The sequence below is a fragment of the Canis lupus genome, chromosome 25 (assembly GCF_048164855.1).
Source record: "Canis lupus baileyi chromosome 25, mCanLup2.hap1, whole genome shotgun sequence".
Taxonomy (NCBI): Eukaryota; Metazoa; Chordata; class Mammalia; order Carnivora; family Canidae; genus Canis; species Canis lupus.
The window spans coordinates 1,530,123-1,547,776 of record NC_132862.1 but is presented as its reverse complement, the minus strand read 5'-3'; the positions used below and the strand labels follow the sequence as shown (position 1 = coordinate 1,547,776).

The 17,654-nt window shown below is 53.5% G+C and overlaps 1 protein-coding gene across 3 annotated transcripts; it reads right to left on the bottom strand.

Moving 5' to 3' along the window:
- Positions 1 to 529: 529 nt before the first annotated feature.
- CALCOCO1 (calcium binding and coiled-coil domain 1) lies at positions 530 to 17,226 on the bottom strand. 3 transcript variants are annotated; one of them, XM_072797676.1, is made up of 17 exons: positions 17,088 to 17,226; positions 14,805 to 14,984; positions 14,373 to 14,475; positions 13,394 to 13,584; positions 11,073 to 11,231; positions 10,207 to 10,355; positions 8,122 to 8,212; positions 5,465 to 5,620; positions 4,986 to 5,240; positions 4,400 to 4,525; positions 3,846 to 3,941; positions 3,422 to 3,530; positions 3,075 to 3,271; positions 2,591 to 2,697; positions 2,420 to 2,510; positions 2,271 to 2,342; positions 1,408 to 1,618 (listed from the first exon to the last, which is right to left on the bottom strand). In XM_072797676.1, the coding sequence occupies exons 2-17, from the start codon at positions 14,958 to 14,960 to the stop codon at positions 1,538 to 1,540; spliced, it is 2,139 nt and encodes a 712-aa protein (XP_072653777.1). In that variant the 5' UTR covers positions 14,961 to 14,984; positions 17,088 to 17,226; the 3' UTR covers positions 1,408 to 1,537. The 3 variants fall into 3 exon arrangements, with proteins under 3 accessions (XP_072653778.1, XP_072653777.1, XP_072653776.1); XM_072797675.1 differs by lacking the exon at positions 2,420 to 2,510; XM_072797677.1 differs by lacking the exons at positions 2,271 to 2,342; positions 2,420 to 2,510 and having other exon boundaries at positions 530 to 1,618.
- Positions 17,227 to 17,654: the final 428 nt, after the last annotated feature.

Genomic DNA, 17,654 nt, shown 5'->3' with positions numbered 1-17,654 from the left:
AGGGAGCTCCGGAGGCCGAGGGCCTGGTGAGCACGGGGGGCCTCAGGAGATGCCCCCCGCCGGGCGTAGCCTGTGAGGCTGCTTCGAGGGGATGGATGCGCTTCTGTGACTGCGGAGCCGGTGCGCAGGCGGGCGGTGAGGAGGCACCGGGCCGAAGGCGAGGCAGGGCGGGGAGGAAGGAGTAGGAGTAGGCCTCGGAGGCCGGCCGGGGCGCAGGCCTTTCTGGGGCTCCTCAAAGGTGTGAACTACTCCTGGGAGTAGCGCCTGCCTCTGGCCCTGCCCGCCTCTGGCCCTGACCCGCTCTGTCCCCCCGCCCCCAGGCCTGAAGCTCCCAGCACGGTCCACGGGGACCCAGGCCTGCTCCCCCTGCCACCGCAGTGTCCCGGAGCCGGACCCCCATCCTGGAGCCCCAGCCGCAGCTGCGGAGCCCAGGCCCCAGGCAGGCAGGGCCAGGCCCCCCCCTCGCTCCCTCCCCCTCTCCGCTCTAGGGGCCAGGGGCCTGGACCTTCCTTGCTCTAGTCACACCTCATGAGAAGAACACATTTTATTAGAATCGTTATACATATCATATAAATATATTTGTCCCAACTACCGACGGAGGGAGGGATCATGAAGGAAAGCTCTTATTGCTGTGGGGGAACCTGGAGAGGGAGGAAGGACCGAGAAATGGGGACACCTGGGACTGTTTGTTCCCCCCATCCCTCACAGAAGGCACAAATGCATTATTTCTTTCCATGTGAGGACACTGGGGGGAAGTGGCGGGGAGGGGCAGGAGACGGAATACAGAAAACCTCAAAATACAAAAGAAACCTCCAAACTTCATATCTAATGTTGTGGAAAAGGCCAGGGTGGGGTGCAGAAGGCAATGGGTTGGGGGTGGGGGGCGGGAGGCAGAGAGAACCACTGAAGCTCAGAACCGAGAGACCCCAAGAGGCTGTGGTGTCCGTGCTACTGCCTCCATGCAGGCCCCAGAGAAAACTCGGGTAAACCAACACAGACCCCAAATGAGAGGGTGGGGCGCCCCAGGAATTGGCTTTGGGGCATCAGAGAGTGTATATGAGTGTGAGTGTGTGTGTGTACGTGGTGGTGGTGTGGTAGCTCGTGTCAGTGACAGAGCAACCAGGCCCAGGAGGGGCTGATCTTATTCCCCCTGGGGAGGGCCTCCTCCTGGTTCCTCCAAAACCGCTTTCAGGGGGTACAGTCAGCCGCTGCTTCCAGGAAGGGCCCTGCCTGGGCAACGAGCCTGGTAGGAGAGGATGAAGGCCAGAGCCCCGGATGAAAATGGTTCGGGAGCGGTTCTCAGGGACCAGAATGCCATGGAGGCCAGTGTGTCAGAAGAGGCGTGAGCCTAAGTGTGTGTATGTGCATGAGTGTGTGTGTGTGTGTGTGTGTGTGTGTGTCAGTGTATCTGTGCGTGTCCTGGGGTGGGGGTGGGTGAGATCACTCAAAGGTAAAGGGGTCCTGGGTGCTGAAAAAGAAGTGTCCATCCATGTGGTCCTCCAGGGCGTCCTTATCACTCTCGGCTGGGAAGCGCTCCTTACAAATAGGGCACTCCCTCCACGGGGGGGTGGCGGGGCCCCCAGTGCTGGCCTCTGACAAGGGACCCACTGCGAAGCCACTGCGGGAGACGGGAAAGGAGCCGGTCAGCGCGCTGCAGTGCCCTCCTGCCCTGGGGACCGCGGGGAGGGGGGGCCCATGCTCGGGGCTCCCAGGTCCCCTTCCTTGGGCAGCTCCCTGCTGGCTCTCCCCTGACCTCCCCAGCATCCTTCTCCCCACGCTCTCCTCTCTCCTCGGCCTCCTTCCCTAGTCCCTGCAGAGGCTGAGGCTCAGCCCATCCCCCACCCCTGCTCTCCTCCCTCCATCTCCGTCTGCTGCCTAATGAGGCTGAAAATGAGTCTGACATCGTCCTTCATCTTCCTGCTCCAGCTGAGAAGGATGACAGCATCACCCCCTCCCTGCCCTGAGCCCATCTCACTTCGAGGAAAGCTGGGGGCTACATGATAAAATCTCTCTTCCCCCTGCCTTCCCCTTTTGACCTGCAGAAGGAAAGGGAAGGCCGAGGCAGCCGTCTGATCCCTGAGCCCCCAGCCCCCGCCCCTGCATCACCCAGAGGGTCTCCCAGGGGAGCGAGGGAAGAGGGTCAGGGAAGAGAGACCTCTCAGGGCTGGCCAGATGGACGCCGGATCCCAGGCTTCTCTGTGATCCCACCCCTCAGGGTATCGGGGTACCAGTCACCTCCCCTCCACCCCACATGGAGCCTAGGTACCTACCTGATGGTTGGGGAAGGGGGAGGGGCAGGAGAGAGGGGATGCAGGGCAATTTGGGCTCCACGGAAGATGGTGCTAGAACAACACAGAAGCCAGTTAAAGGCAGGGCCTCTGAGTGCACACGTGCGTTGGTAAGATGGGGGAGGAATTACCTGAAGGCACCTGGGCTTTGGAGTGGTGGGTGGTTTTCTGAGCCAACCATACCTAGGTCTCCTTTCCTTGGCTAGGGCCAAGAGCAGGGAGCTTGGGGGAAGGGCATGGCGGCCGTTCACCTGGACGCCCTTTCCACTGGCACCCCCCCGCGACCCCCCTTTTGCGCTCACCTGGCCATGTCATAGAAGGCACTGCCCAGCTCAGGAAGCAGCAGATTGGCCTCCTCACCGCCACTCTGAACAGCTGCCATGAGGACTGACTTCTCATCTTCGGCCTCCTGGGCACCAGAGAGATAGGGTTGGGTTTGGGGGTAGTGAGCACCCCCAGATAGGGGAGCAGACCCTGGGAGCCGGTGAGGGAAGAGCAGTCTAGGCCCAGACAGCAGACAGTGGGCTCCAGTGGGAGTGAGGCCGGCAGGAGTTCTGGCGCGGACCAGCGGGTGAGAAGGGAAGCGTGGGGAGCAGGGGCGAGCAGCCGTGAGCTCCCGGTTGGACGGGATCTGGGGGTGTTGTCCATGGGACGGCCTTGAAGGGAGGCCGAGCCTACTCTCTCCCCCAGGGAGAAACAGAGCCCTGTATCTAGACTGGGGCAGTCTGCTCCGGAGGAGGCCCCGCCGGCCCCCCACCTGCCCCCCGCTGCCCCTGCCCTGCTCACCGAGTCAGAGCTGGTGTCCTCGGCGGCCCCCGAGAGCTGCGGCGCCACCGGAGCCGGCTGGCTGACCACGACCCGGCCAGAAGCCTCTCGCGGCCCCGCGGGGGAGCCGCTGTCCCCGCGCTCGCAGAGGCCGTAGGAGGGGGGCCGCATGTCCTCCGGGGACTCATCCTCGGAGTCCGTCAGAGCCTCCGGGCAGCCTGGTGGTGAGGGGGGCAGGGAGCGCGCTGTTAGAGGCCGCTGGGCTGCCTCCCCGGCCAGGGGTACGCTCCCTAGACCCCCGTGGGGCCGCACAGGCTGTCCCAGGCAGGGAACACAGTGGGGGGGGCGCAGAGGGAGGGGGTACAGACTCAGCCCTGCAGCCGCCTCCTCATCCTCTGTGGCGGTGCCCTCGCTCCACTTCTCGTCTGCCACCTTCTCCAGGCGGGCCTCCAGCTTCCTCATGTACTCAAGCAGCTCCTGGAGGGGGAGCAGAGAGGTGGGGGAGGCTGGGAGGGCGCCCGCCCTGCGGCCCCACCGCCTTCCCTTGCACCCAAGGGGAACTCTGTGCTCTTCACGATCAGACGCCTTCCTCAGAGTGGGGGGCCGCTCAAAGCAGAGCCTCACTCCTGCCCCCCAGGGGCCCCCCTATGCCCAGCAGTCCTCCCCTGTCCACGAGAGGAGCCTCTGGGCCCCTCACAGTCCTCGGTGTCTAAGCCAAGAGACACAAGGTCCGGAGCCCTCAGCCTCAAGCCCTCCCTTCCGGCATCCGGGAGCCCAGGCCCAGGCTCTCACCTGCTTCTCCTCCTGCAGCTGCTCCTTTTCCTTCTGGAGCACGCGCAGGGCTGACCGCAGCTCCGTCAGTTCCCGCTTGCTCTCTGACAACTGCACCTGGGGGCATGGGGAGCCTCGAATCACCCCTAAGCACCCAGGCTCTGCGACCTGGGCCGGCCAACCCGGAGCCACATCCCCCTGTGCCTGTGTGCCCCTCCCGCCCCGACACATAGGGGGAGCCCCGAAGGCATCTCCTTCCAGGAGTCCTTTGTCTTGGTCACAGGAGACGTCGCCTGAGTCCCAGGCTCTGCCCCTCGAGTGTGGGCCTGGACGCTGGTCGTAGCAGGGACACTACAATTCTCCTAAGGCGTCCCCGTGAGGCCCAGAATATGTCTTGAGGACAGAAAGGGACATTGTACGTTTCAAACCAACGAGCTGTGGGCCCTGTGCAGCGAAGATGCCACCCCGCACGGAAGTGAGCACCTGGCACTGCTGAGCCACGCCCAAGGCAGCACCGGGTGACTGGCCGCCGCGGGAGGCCGCAGGACGCGACTATGGGTGGCCGCGAGCCTCACCAGGCTGGAATCCTTCTCCCGGGCCAGTTCTGTCTTGAACACTTGGTTCTGGGTCTTCTCCTCCTGAACTGCCTTTTCCAGTCGAAGTATCTCTGCGCTCAGCTTTAGGATTTTGTCTTTCTCTGCCTGCCACACGGCCGAAAAGGAAAACGGGAGGGGAAAGGGGGAAGAAAGAGACGCTACTGGCAACAGCACCTTCCTCGCTGTGTCCCTTCCTTTATTTAAGTGAATATTTTGGGAGCAGTTTCCCATCTTGGCTTCCTCGTTCCCTGTGGTCTCAATGAAGGAAGGGACACGCCAGCAAGGTGCCTTGTCGACCTGGAACGGGCATTACAGACGGGGCCCAGGGCCACAGGCAGTAAATGTTTCTGAACCAGATGGTAACCAAGGAAGGTGCTACAAGGATGAGGACTGGGACACCTACTCAGGGACAGGTCGTCCCTGGACAGTGAACTGTACCTCCCTCAGAGCCCCGCCCCCAATCCCTGAGTCCTCCCAGGTCCTCATTCCTCTCTGCCCACCCAGGGCATCTGGCCACATGGAGGTGGGGTGGCGGCCGCGAGCTCCAAGGTCCCCATCCCTCTACCTCCACGCTCTGCAGCAGCCCGGCCCGCTCCTTGCTCCACTGGCTTTTTTCCTCCTTCAGATGCAGGCTGAGCTCAGCCAGCCGGCCACTGACTCCAGCCACCTCGAGGCGGCTGCGGTGGAGCTCAGCCATGGTGCGGTCCCTGGCTCCTGCCGCGCTGGCCAGCTCCTCCCCAAGGAGAGCGGCTTTCTGCTGACTCGAGGCTGCAAGCTCCTGAGCTCCTCGAAGCTGCTCCTTCAGGGGCTCCAACTCAGCCTCAGAAGAAAGGGGGAGATGGAGATTAGGGCTCCCCGAGAGCTCCGGGTGAATCCTGATCTCCTGAGCCAGGAAGGTGAGCAGGCTCCGTGCCACCCGCCACCGCATCAGGACTCAAGGTGTGGGCTGTTCAGTCTATAGCCTTGTCTTTTCCCCAGACTTTCTGCAGCCAGCCCTTGGAACTTCCCCTACTTCCTACGGCCTAGGAAGGGAGAGGCACTCACCACACGCTGCTGGGCCTGGCCTAGGGTGTCCTTCATCTGGGCCACCTTGTCCTTCAGCCGCTGGGCCTGAGCACCCTGTTCCTCCTGCCGGCCCTTTGCTTCCTGCAGCTCCAAATTTAAGCGATGGTTTTCTTGTTGTGCCATCTGGAGCTCAGCCTGATGGAGGCGGTAAACAGGTAAGGAAAGCGGTACGTGCATCTGGGGTGGCTGGACAGGGTTCTGCTTCCCAGACTTAACGCAAACTCAAGCACTCAGCTCTGGTCAGCCCTTCTTGGGGCCTCCGCTCACAGCCGCTCAGTCCTGAACGCCCAGTCTCTGGCTCCCAACACAGAGCGGCATCACAGCCGGGGCAGGGTCTTACATGGATCTAGGTATCCCATGTACCACTGCTGCTTCTCTGTTCTTCCTTTTATTTTTTTTAAGATTTTATTTATTTGAGGGAGAGACAGAGATAGAGTGAGCAGGGAGGAGAGGGAGAAGCAGACTCCCCACTGAGCAGTCCCTGACTCGGGCTCGATCCCAGGACTCTAGGATCAGGACCCGAGCTGAACGCAGATGCTCAACCTACTGACCTACCCAGGAGCCCCTCTGTTCTTCCTTTTAGATCAAAACTCAGTCTGGATGTCCCCGGCCCTTGAACTCAGCATATTCCACCTCCCACTCCACTCCTTTCCACTCTCACTCCGCCCGTGGTACTGACTACTCTCCCAGTCGCTCCAGCTGGATCTGCCGGTGCCATGGCTGCTGGGCTCCGTCCTTTCCCTAGTGACCCACGGAAAGCCTTCTGCATGTCCGTCCTCCACCTCGTTCACAGCCGTCTTTTTTTTCCACTATCACTGCAACTGTATGAGCTCAGGCTCTGGCCATTTCTTACTTGGATTATTGGATAATCTCATCTCATACCCAGTTCATCTCCCACAAGGAAATCACATGAATCTTAAGTACACGTCGCCCTCCTGAAAATCACTGATGCCTCTCACTGCTTACAGGACACAGACTGAACTCCAGGTCCTCTCCAATCTGACCTAGGCCTTCTTGCAAACTCTTCACCCACACGTTCAATTGCTCTGAGTGTTCTGGGCTCTCAGCCTTTGCTCACGTCTTTCTGTTTCCAGAACAGCCTCCCTCTCATCTCTTGTCTACTCAAATTCTCCTTCCTCCTTATTGCTGAACAAATGGTTTTTAAATAATTTTCCACGGAAACCTAGGGTTTGGAAGAAGCCATTTAGAGGCTCTGTGAGTATCTGATTTGAATTTCTTCTAAATTATTTAAAAAACACATGAAAACAGCACACAAACTCACAAGTTAACAGTCCTAATCCACTGACAAATGCTTCTAGGTTAATTTATTTTTGTGCAAACCTCAGAATGAAGTCTCTATCGGATCTTCTATTGAACTGAACAGCACACTGAGATGGCCAGGTGCACAGTTCAACAATGGCTGTCATTTGCTCCTATGGCATGTGAGACTCAGTGTTCTCAGTACTGCACAACCAAAACACAATGCACACGTATATTAGTGGCTGAGGCTGACTATCACCTATAACCTCTGATTTCAAGGTTTGGCATGCATCAGGATTACCTGATTACTTTTCTTACAAGTCAACATTAAATATTTGAATTTATAAAAAAATAAATTTATAGTAATAAAATACTGCTTTTATCTATTTTTTAAAAGATTTATTCATGAGAGACACCCAGAGAAAGGCAGAGACTTAGGCAGAGGGAGAAGCAGGGACTCCATCCCTGTACCTGGGATCGCACCCTGAGCCAAACGCAGACAGACACTCAACCACTGAGCCACCCAGGCGTCCCTGCTTTTTCAGTGAGGTTCCACATAAGATGGAAAACTTCACTGGGGGGGGGGGGCGGGAAGGAAAGCTAAAACCATTAGAAAATATGAGGATAGTTTATTCCCCCTTTTTCTTTCTCTCTCTCTTTTTTTAAAGTAAGCTCTATGCTCAAAGTAGGGCTTGAACTCACGACCCTGAGATCAGGAGTCCTATGCTCTACTGACTGAGCCACCCATGCAACCCTGTACCCTTCCTTTTATTTTTTTATTTTTATTTTTTTTAATTCTTTTTTTTTAAATTTTTTTTTAAATTTATTTGTGATAGTCAGAGAGAGAGAGAGAATGAGGCAGAGACACAGGCAGAGGGAGAAGCAGGCTCCATGTACCGGGGGCCCGACGTGGGAATCGATCCCAGGTCTCCAGGATCACGCCCTGGGCCAAAGGCAGGTGCCAAACCGCTGCGCCACCCAGGGATCGTACCCTTCCTTTTAAAAGCCCTTTCTAATGACCCTAAAAAGATGTGCTTGCACCCACTCACCTTATTTTTAGGCTCCATGCCCAGTGTGGAGCCCATCGTGGGACTTGAACTCATGACCCTGGGATCAAGACCTGAGCAGAGCTCACGAGTCAGACGCTGACCCACTGAGCCACTGGGTGCCCCCCATCATAACACTTGATTATTTTTCCCTGGCGATGCTTGGTATGTTCCGCTTGGACTCATCCCGATTTGGGTATACATTTTATGTTTCTAGGAGAGGGCACACGATGTTCTCTTTACATTTTTACCCCCTTTGGTGCCCGGCACTTAGGACTTAATAAACACTGGATGAACAATTCAGAAAGCAAACCAACTGGGAGCCCTTACCTCACTTTGCTCCTTGTCTGCTTGCACTTCTTTCAGTTGCCCGAGGAGCTTCTCCTGTTCCCGAGTTAGGGCCTTCACCGTGTCCCTCACCCTGTGTGTGGGGAGAGGGAATGTCAGCCGACTGGTCACCAGAGAAGACATGATGCGGACTTCCGTCTCGAGCTCTTCTACTGGTGCTCCTGTAGGCCCTGACCTCCACCTGTCTTTGAGGAGTTCAAATTCCCAGACCAGGGTGATCTCGTTTTAAGCCCCAAGTACCCAAGGTTCCTGGTTCTAGAGCACAATCTAGAAATAAAGCTTTTCTTTGCTCTTTATGTATCACTTTAAGGAAGGTTCTGATGGTTTCCTAGTTGTTTTCATTCAATCAAGAGACCAGAATCCGGTCTTTTTTTAGACAAGAGACAGCTGTGATTGATTACAAACTTTGGCTCTAAATCAGAAGTTGGCAGACTTTTTCTGTAAAGGGCCTGACAGTAAATACTTCGGCCTTTGCAGGCCAGGAGGATTCTGTGGCAACTACTCAACTCTGTCACTGTGGTGTGAAAGCAGCCACAGACATCATGTACATGAGCAGCATGGCTGTTCCAATAAAACTTTATTTATGAACACTGGAGTTTGAATTTCGTATAATTTTTACATCACAAAATAGGTTTCTTCTTTCGTTTTTTAACCATTAATTGTCAAAATCATTCTCACCTCGCGGGCTGTACAAAAACAGGTGGCAAGGTTAGATCTGGCACACAGGCTGGGGTTTACTGACCCCTGGTCTAGACAGTCCCTAATCTTTTCCAGATGCTCAGTCTGATGCCTGCTTTTCTATTCCATGATTTAGAACCTAGACATTTATTATCTCCCTAAGGCAAGACTAACATATTCTGCATTGAAGAAGTCTCAGGGAGTAACTCATGTTTTACTCTGGCCCTTGGATAATATGCCTCTTCAAGGAGTTAAAAAAAATACATAAAATCCACCAGCGCTGAATGCAGAGACTTAATTGTGTGATTCGAAGAAAGGACTAGCACAGTTTTCCTGGTGAAATTTCGAAGGACAGGCATGGGAAGTGGTCAATATTCGTGCTGTTTGGTAGAAATAATAGTTGTCTCGTAGAAGAAAGAAATTCATTCTGTGTGGCTCCAGAGGTCTAAACGAGGGCCAGTGGAGGAAAGTCAGAGGAGGGAGTTACAGGAAGGAAAGTCTGGTTCAATCCAAGAGACATGATGGCAGCTGTCTGATACTGAAAGAGGCTGCCTTCTGCAGTAGTGATCCCCTCAGGTACCTTATATTCCTCCCAGCGCTCACATTTATGTCTTACACCTTTTTCCAGAGGAGAGATCCCGTAACATTCCTGGATCACCAGTTCAAACGTTTCCTAACAGTGAGAATGGAGTCTAATAATCTTCTTTTAAATTCATTTTTACTTTTTATTGTTTTTTAACACAGTTCTTTTATGAAGATTTTTATTTATTTATTAAGAGAAAGAGAGAAAGAAAGTGCATGGGCACATGCCCGAGTCGGGGGGAAGGGCGGAGGGAGAGTCTCAAGCAGACTCCATGCTGGGCGCCGAGCCTCACGCAGGGCAGGCTCCAACTCATGACCCTGAGGTGAAATCAAGAGTCAGGCGCTTAACCGACTGAGCCACCCAGGTGCCCCTTCTTTTTGTTTTTTAAGATTTTTAAAGTAATCTCTACGCCCAATGTGGGGCTCAAACTTACAACCCCAAGATCAAGAGTCACCCGCTCTACTGACTGAGCCAGCCGGGTGCCCCTCTAATCTCCTCTGCTGCAGTAAAATCTGACATCCATCCTCTCTTGTGTTGACTGTTGTATCCATTCTCTTCTTCCAAATCCTCCACTCTGAGCTCCTGCTTAGCCTCTGCCATACCGAAAATAGTAACTCTGATTACTTTTGAAGGTGAGGAATACAGAACAAGCTTAGGAAAAATGGGAGAGCGCTAGGCAGGAAAAGATTTCCCCAGTGGGGAGGATAACCACGGGAGACAGAGAGCAGGGGTCTGAAACAAGAGGCTGGAGTCTGGGAGCGATGGAAAGCGAAAGGAAGTAATGGGGGCAGAGGAGGTCTGCTCACCTGTCCAACTCCACCTCCTTTGTCAGCACTTTCTCACTGATGGTCTGGATGTCATCTTCCAGCTCCAGGATGCGTGCCACATGGTCTCCCTGTTGTCGGCTCAGGATGTCCCTCTCTTCTATGAGCTCCCCGTGGGACCGGGAGAGCCCCTGCAATTAAGGTTACCCCAGAAGAATGAAGCTGACACCTCTCAAGGAACAGAACAAGGGCTTAGGAGGAGCATACCAGAATTTGAGTGTCCTTCACCCCCCTATCCTGTCTCCTTCCTTGAGAAAGAAACTGCAAGGGTACATTCCCTTCCTGGTGAATACGGCCACCTCCACCCTACCTCAGCACTCCTGTGTGCGAAGAACTGAGTCTCATTACATGACTTTTGCAAGGTGTCCCCTGGCACTTCAAGTTAAATCCCACTTGTTACTCCTTAAAGCTATCTTAAAGATTTTATTTATTTGGGCAGCCCCGGTGGCGCAGTGGTTTAGCACCGCCTGCAGCCTGGGGCGTGATCCTGGAGACCCGGAATCGAGTCCTGCATCGGGCTCCCTGCATCTTTTTTTTAAAGATTTTATTTATTTATTCATAGAGACACACAGAGAGAGAGAGAGGCAGAGACACAGGCAGAGAGAGAAGCAGGCTTCCTGCTGGGAGAGGCTGATGTGGGTCTCCATCCCAGGACCCCGGGGTCACGACCTGAGCCACCCAGGTGCCCCTCCTTATTTTTTGATGCCAGAACCACCTTAAAAACCCACTCATGGAAAAAAAAAAAAAACCCACTCATGTCTCTCCTCTCCCATCTTCACTGGGTTCAGATTTTGGACCCCGGGTGACAGCCAAGCCCTGCTCTCCCCTCCCCCCGGCCCAACTCCCACCTTGTACTGCTCCCTGAGCTCCGCATGCTCCTGCCTGGCAGTCGCCAGAGCCATCTCGAGATCCTGTACTTGATTCCTCAGCTCCGTCACCTGTCCCTCCAGCTGCAGCTTCAACTGCATCAGGTCATTCCTCTCTTGCTGGCTCTCGTCCAGCTGGTTCTACAAGGGGTGGGATGAAGGGGTGTTTGTGTTTGTGAAGGTCCCGGCCCTGTCACTCTGCAGATGCACAGACATTTGGGGCTGGAAGTTACACCAGTAGGAGCTATAAAGAGGTGAGCAAGGGGAGGCTCTGTGTGTTACTGAATCCTGCCCACCACTGGGCAGACACACCAGCTCCTGACACCCTTGGAAGAAGTCTCTCTCAATCCATGCAGACAAAAGGGATGGCTCCCTGAATCTTACCATATCTATTCCCGAACCACACAGATGTAGGTTCAGTTTTTACTAGCTGTGTCACTTTGAACGAGTTACTTAACTTCTCTGAGTCTCTGTCCTCATTTGTAAAGTGATCTCTTAGCCTAGACTGTTGAAAGGTGATTGTGATAAGAATAACAAATGTAAAAACAGAACATGGAAGACATCCAGCTGGCCAACAGACACATGAAAAGATGCTCAATATCGCTCATCATCAGGGAAATGCAAATCAAAACCACAATGAGCTATCACCTCGCAGCTGTCAGAACGGCTAAAAGAAAAAACACAAGATACAAGTGTTGATGAGGGTGTAGACCAAAAGGAACCCCTGCACTGCTGGTGGGAATGCAAACTGGTGCCGCCACTGTGGAAATGCTATGGAGGCTCCTGAGAAAGTCAAAAATAGAACTACTCTAACCATCCAGTAATTGCATTCCTAGGCATTTACCCCAAAAGTATGAAAACACTAATTCAAAGTGATATATGCACCCCGACGTTTACAGCAGCATCAGCTACAATAGCCAAACTATGGAAACAGCCCAAGTGTCCACCGACCGATGAACGGATAAAGATGAGGCGTATAGACACACCACTCTCTTACTCAGCCGTAAGGAAGAATGAGGTCCTGCCATTTGTAACATGGATGGAGCTGGACGGTTTAATGCTAAGTCGGAGAAAGAGACAAATACCATAGGATTTCACTCATGTGGAATTTAAGACAAACGAGCACAGGAAAAAAAAAAAGAGAAACAAACTGCTGGTTACCGGAGGGGAGGTGGGTGGAGGGATGGGGGGATAGGTGAAGGGGATGAAGAGTACACTTGTCATGATGAGCACCGAGTAGTAAGACGTGAAACTGCTGAATCACTGTATTGTGCACCTGAAACTAATATAACACCGTCTGTTAACTAGAATTAAAAAAAAAAAAAAAAAAAAAAAAAAAAAAAAAAACAGAAGCTGGGGTCGGAGCTCACACAATGTCCGGCTTATGTAAGATAGAAACATCTTCCTACTCTTGCGTTGATTCCACGTGTTTAGAGGGTTCAAGAAGCAAGAATTTACTTAAATCACAGACGAGCTGCCCCTTCTCACCCCCTGGGCCTTCCTCAAGTCTGCCCTCTGGTCTGGGGGGTCTACTTCCTCCCCACCCATCCCTGTCCTTTCTCTTCAGGAAGTCCTTGCTGACATCTGCCCTCATCCTAATTCTCCTCTATTGGGTCCATTTGGTCCAACGGGAAAGGAATATAAGCCACGTGCAGAGTTTTAAATTTTCTAGTAGGTACTTCACACAAGTCACAAGCAACAGGTGAAATTCACTTTAATGATGTTTCGTCTAACCCAGTCTATCCGAATTGATCATTTCAACGTGGAATCAATATTTAAAAAAAGATCTTTTACTTTTTTTAATACTAAGTCTCCAAATCCTTTGTGTCTGTCACCCAGGTAGGACAGCTCAATTTGGACCAGTCACATTTCAAGTGCTCAAGAGCCCCCAGGACTGCACTGTGCAGGTCTGGGGCCCTACTATCTGCCTCGTTCCTCACCTGCCCTGGAAGTGGGTCTCAGTCTCCCTTCCCTCTGGGCATTCCCTCCCCTAGATTGGCCTCCCTCCACCCTTTAGATCTTCCTCTAGGGCCTAGGAGAGGACGTGGCACTTGGGAGGAATGCTCGAAAAGTACTTATGAAATCTTGAGTGACACTGGCCTGTGGGCGGCTTGCTTGCTTTCCTGCCCTACGTGTTTGTGTCTATGTTAGATTGAGACTTTCTTCATGGCAAGATTGTGTAACTCCCAGTGAGGTCTTCAGTTGAGGCCACAGCCCAGGGGAGGGTGAAGCAGAAAAGGGTCCCTCGCCCTGCGACCCTCCCACTCTCCTTCCCAGGAGCAGCTCTGTTGTTCTGTTCTCACCTGCAGCACAGTGGCCTTGGGGACAACCAGCAGGATGTCAGAGCCTCCATCGGTCTCCTCCAGGGTCACCAGTTCATCCATGGGCCTTGGCTCTCGGAACTGGAAAGGGGGACTCTGCCCACACACCCGGCCCTGGCGGTTCACGTACCGGAACTGGTAGAGCTGGGCTCCGGGTTTGGGCAGGTAGCTGGCTGTGCAAAGAGGAATGAACCCGGGACCCCACCATGATCCCAGGCCCTCAATGCTTGGCAGGTCCCCCTTCCCCTGGATGCGTCTTATTGCCCACTGTCCTTCGCGCCAGCCCCTTGTTTCCTGTTCCACAGACCGGTTTCTTTCCACCTCCCACGGGCCATTTCCATTTCCTGGGATATTCTTCTCCCTCCTTTCTGCCTTCCTGTCCTTCCTTTCTTTCCCAAACCTACCCTCCTCAATAACAACAATAATACTGATGATGATAATGATGATGCGAGTTACCTCTTACTGAGTGCCCACCCTGTACCGGGCACTATACTAACTCTTTACCTGTGTCATTTTAAACCTTCATATTGTACCTATAAGCCATAGATCCCCTTTTACTGTTGAAATAACAGACACAGAGAGATTAGGTAATTTGTCCAAGGTCAAACAGCTTGTAAGTATTAGAGCTGACCTTTGACCCCAGGTCTTTCAGAATCTAATGACCACCTTCTCAATCTATGACCCCACCTTTTCCCCTTTCCCTCTTCCCTACACCCAGTTCCCTAAGAGGACTTCAATTTTTTTTTTTTTTTTTTGGTAGGAGGCAGGATTAGTGGCCCTCCTTCCATCCTTGAGTCGCTGATTCTATAATAATCCCATGATTTCATGTCTGCTGAGCCCTATTGGATATAATTCTTATTTGCACTTATTTTTCTTTGTCATCAGTACCTAACCTTTGTTTCTGAGCCCACTATCCTGCTCTAAACCTCTATCCCCCTGGCTCTTCCCTCTTCCCTTGTACCTTGGAACTGGACACTGGCGTGGACAGGAGACCCGTCAGCTGCACTCTCCGGCACTGAAGACCAGACAAATGTGTGGTAATCCCGAACACAGGCAGCCTCCACCTGTGAAGGCCCAGGGTGGGAGAGGGGGATGGTGATAGAACTATAGGCTACAGATGGCAGAAAGGACTGAGGGATTGAACAGGGGACAGGATGCTGTTACAGGGGCAAGGAGGTTAAGAGACAGGGAAAATAGAGGGATACCCTGTGGCAGGAGAGAGCAAGGCCAAGATGGGGAGATGAGCTTTGCTTACACAGATGGCCTCTGTTCCCTGTAACAGCTTTTCCCTTCTCTATCAACATGAGGTTGAAAATCCAAGGACTAAGTCATTCCCCTTATTCCAACCAACCCATGGCCCATAAATCTGAGCCAAAAGGGGTTTCAGGGATACCTTGAAGATGCCAATCCAGTCGCTGGCACTGGGCACGGTGCCTGGGGGAAGGGTATAGTGACATTCCACCTTGGTGTTGGGGATGTAGGTCCGTGCTACATTCAAAAAGTTGACTCCACCTCGGGAAGGTGCCCGGCTTAGTGATGATTCTTCCATCCTGCCCTCAAGCTATTTGCCCTCCTACAGAAGAAAGTGTTAATATCCTGAAAATCTCTCCAATCCATCTTTTCTTCCCCACAGCTCCATTCCCACCCACTCACAGCTCCTCCCACTACACCTGGAGATGAAGGCATATCTCGTTTCCAGTCCCTGTGGAGGTATCATTTTTAGTCTCCAGAACATAGGTCTGACCTTCTAAGTCAGTCCCCATGCTGTCTCATGCTGCACCTTTGACCAATCCCAGTATCCCAGGCTCTGCCCCCCAAGTCCCTCCTTTTCCACCTTTTAACATCCTGACCATTCCAAATTCTTCAGATCCCACCTCCCCATCTCAGCCCCCATATCTTTTGGCTCTTGGATTCAAAATTCAACTGAGGTGTGGGGCCCCCTCATTTTGAGTGGGTCTCCTTGCCCACTCCCAGCATACCCTGGATGACTTATGACACCTGAAAAACCACCTAAATCCCCCCCTAAAATAATGACTGAGCCTTTAGAGCTGGGAAACGGCTGGACTAACAGCCCAATCCTCAGGCCCTGGAGGTCTCAGTTCTCTCCTCTCGGAGTCGTCTACCCTCATGAATTTAAAGAAAAAAAGCTTCTGGTCTCATTCAGGAGACAAAGGGAAAGGGAGGATATGGGGGAAGACAGGTTTTGTCTCTCCACTTTGTTACTCCAGGAAGTCAAGAATTCTGGAGGCGGCTGCTTCAAGGGTGGAGTTGAAACACTCAGCAGGAACGTGGTGGTGCGGGGAGATGGAATGTGGGAGCCTGGAGCCAGGAAAGCCCCATTCCCGGGGAGGGGATAGACTGGAAGGTGGGAAGTAAGGGCCCTAGAGAAGGGGAAATATATATTTGATGTTGAGAGGAGGGAGAGATAATGTAAAAAGAACCTAACGTTCTTTTGTTTAGGTCTTGCCGGGAGCAGAACTAGACACCTGCTGCTTTGGCTGTGTTAACCCAGCTGTAGTATTTTCCTTCCCATTTTCTCCCTGCCCACTTCAGCCTCGATGCTAAGTGCCTGGATGGGGAGTTGGAGGCATCCTGTGAGATGGGACTGGGGGGAAGTGGTGTCCCCAGTTGGGTGGGAACTGTGGGGATGGAGTGAGACACAACGACAATAATCAACAGAACTGCTCAGCCTAAGGCTCTGAGATGGCCCTCGTCAGCGCTCCCGTCCAGCCCACTCATTTTCATCCTATGCCAACCGCAGAGGACGGCGTCCAATCAGCCAAGGCCACTAGTCAGGTGCACACCCCTAAACATCACAAACCCACGGCGGGGGCTTTAAAAATCAACAGAATTTCAGTAGAGAAGGAAAGGTGAGCCAGTTCTCCAAAAAAGAAGCAACTTCTCCCTCCAAAATATGGATTGGATGCAGGACAAGAGGTGGTTTTTTTTGTTTTTTGTTTTTTTTTTTTGGCTTTGGGGTTTCAGCTCCGAAAAATCCCCAGCTAAAAATCAGCCCGCGTTTTCTCCAAATACAATTCTTCTGGCCTTCTAAGTGAAGATGAGTTGTCCCCAAAGATCTAAGCCTGGGGAACCTCCAATATGCCCCACAAATAAAATCCGGAGCAGCTGGAAACATTCATCAGTCCCGAAACAAAGCTCTGGGCGCCTAAAGTGTCTGTGTGCAGCTCGACTCCAATGTTCGCGGGGGAGGGGAGAGTCCCATCACCCCCAACTCTGTAGGGCTCCAGAGTTCCTAACGACCTACCACTTGGAAGGTTCCCCCCCCCTCCCCGGGATTCAGCGTAGTAAAGGCCTCTGGCTTGGGGCGGGAGGGTCAGGAGAAAGGGAAGGTTTGTGAGGGTCGAGTCTTGCCGGGGAGAGAATGAGTAAATATTTCAGCTTCTCCCAAATACTTTAAGCGTAACAAGCTTTTCAGAGGAGGCCGAGGGAACGGTGCGAACAGGGAGGGCGCACCATCCTGGTCGCGGCCCCCGGAGACCCCAAACTCTTCCAACAGTAGCGGTCGGCTTCTCCAGTACGCAAAGTGTTAAAACCCAAACGCTCCTCCACCTCCCTTCTACGGTTCCCTTAGGTTATCCTTTCGCACACTGGAAAGTGGGGTGACCCCCCCACCGCCCCGCATTAGGTCGCCCCCAAATTAGGCCAAGTTTCTTACCCACACACGGATCAGCTGTTCCCTCACCTTCTACCAACAACAAAAACAGCACTCCGACTCTCGGAGGGGAGGGAGGCGGGTGGACGCGAGGGCTTCTGGGGCTTGTGGTTCCTCCGCGCCCCTGTACCCGCGCGCCGGCCTGGATCTGGGACTACACATCCCAGGAAGCTGTGCGTGAGGAGGGCGGAGCAGAGGGCGGCCGTGGCGGCGGCTTCCTCACGGCATCTTGGGAGGTGTAGTTCTCGCTTCCGGGACTGTAAACGAGGGTGTGGCCCCCGAAGGACTTCACGCCCCAGGATTCCTTGGGAGGGGGCGGTCTGTGTTAGCGGGGACGGCGGGTTTGTAACGTGCGTGGTGGGTGGGCTGGTGGGCGGGGCTAGGGTCCTAACGTCCCGTGCGTAATGCCTGCAGCGGGGCTGGACCCGTTGCGTTGCAGCCTGCTGTTTGCTTTTCGGAGCGGGCGTGGGGTGGCTGGTGGTGATACTTACAGTCTGTAGAGGAAGACACTAAAGCCCCCGATATTTAAGGAACCAGTCTAAAAGCATCCAAGCTCCACGAAGCTAGAAC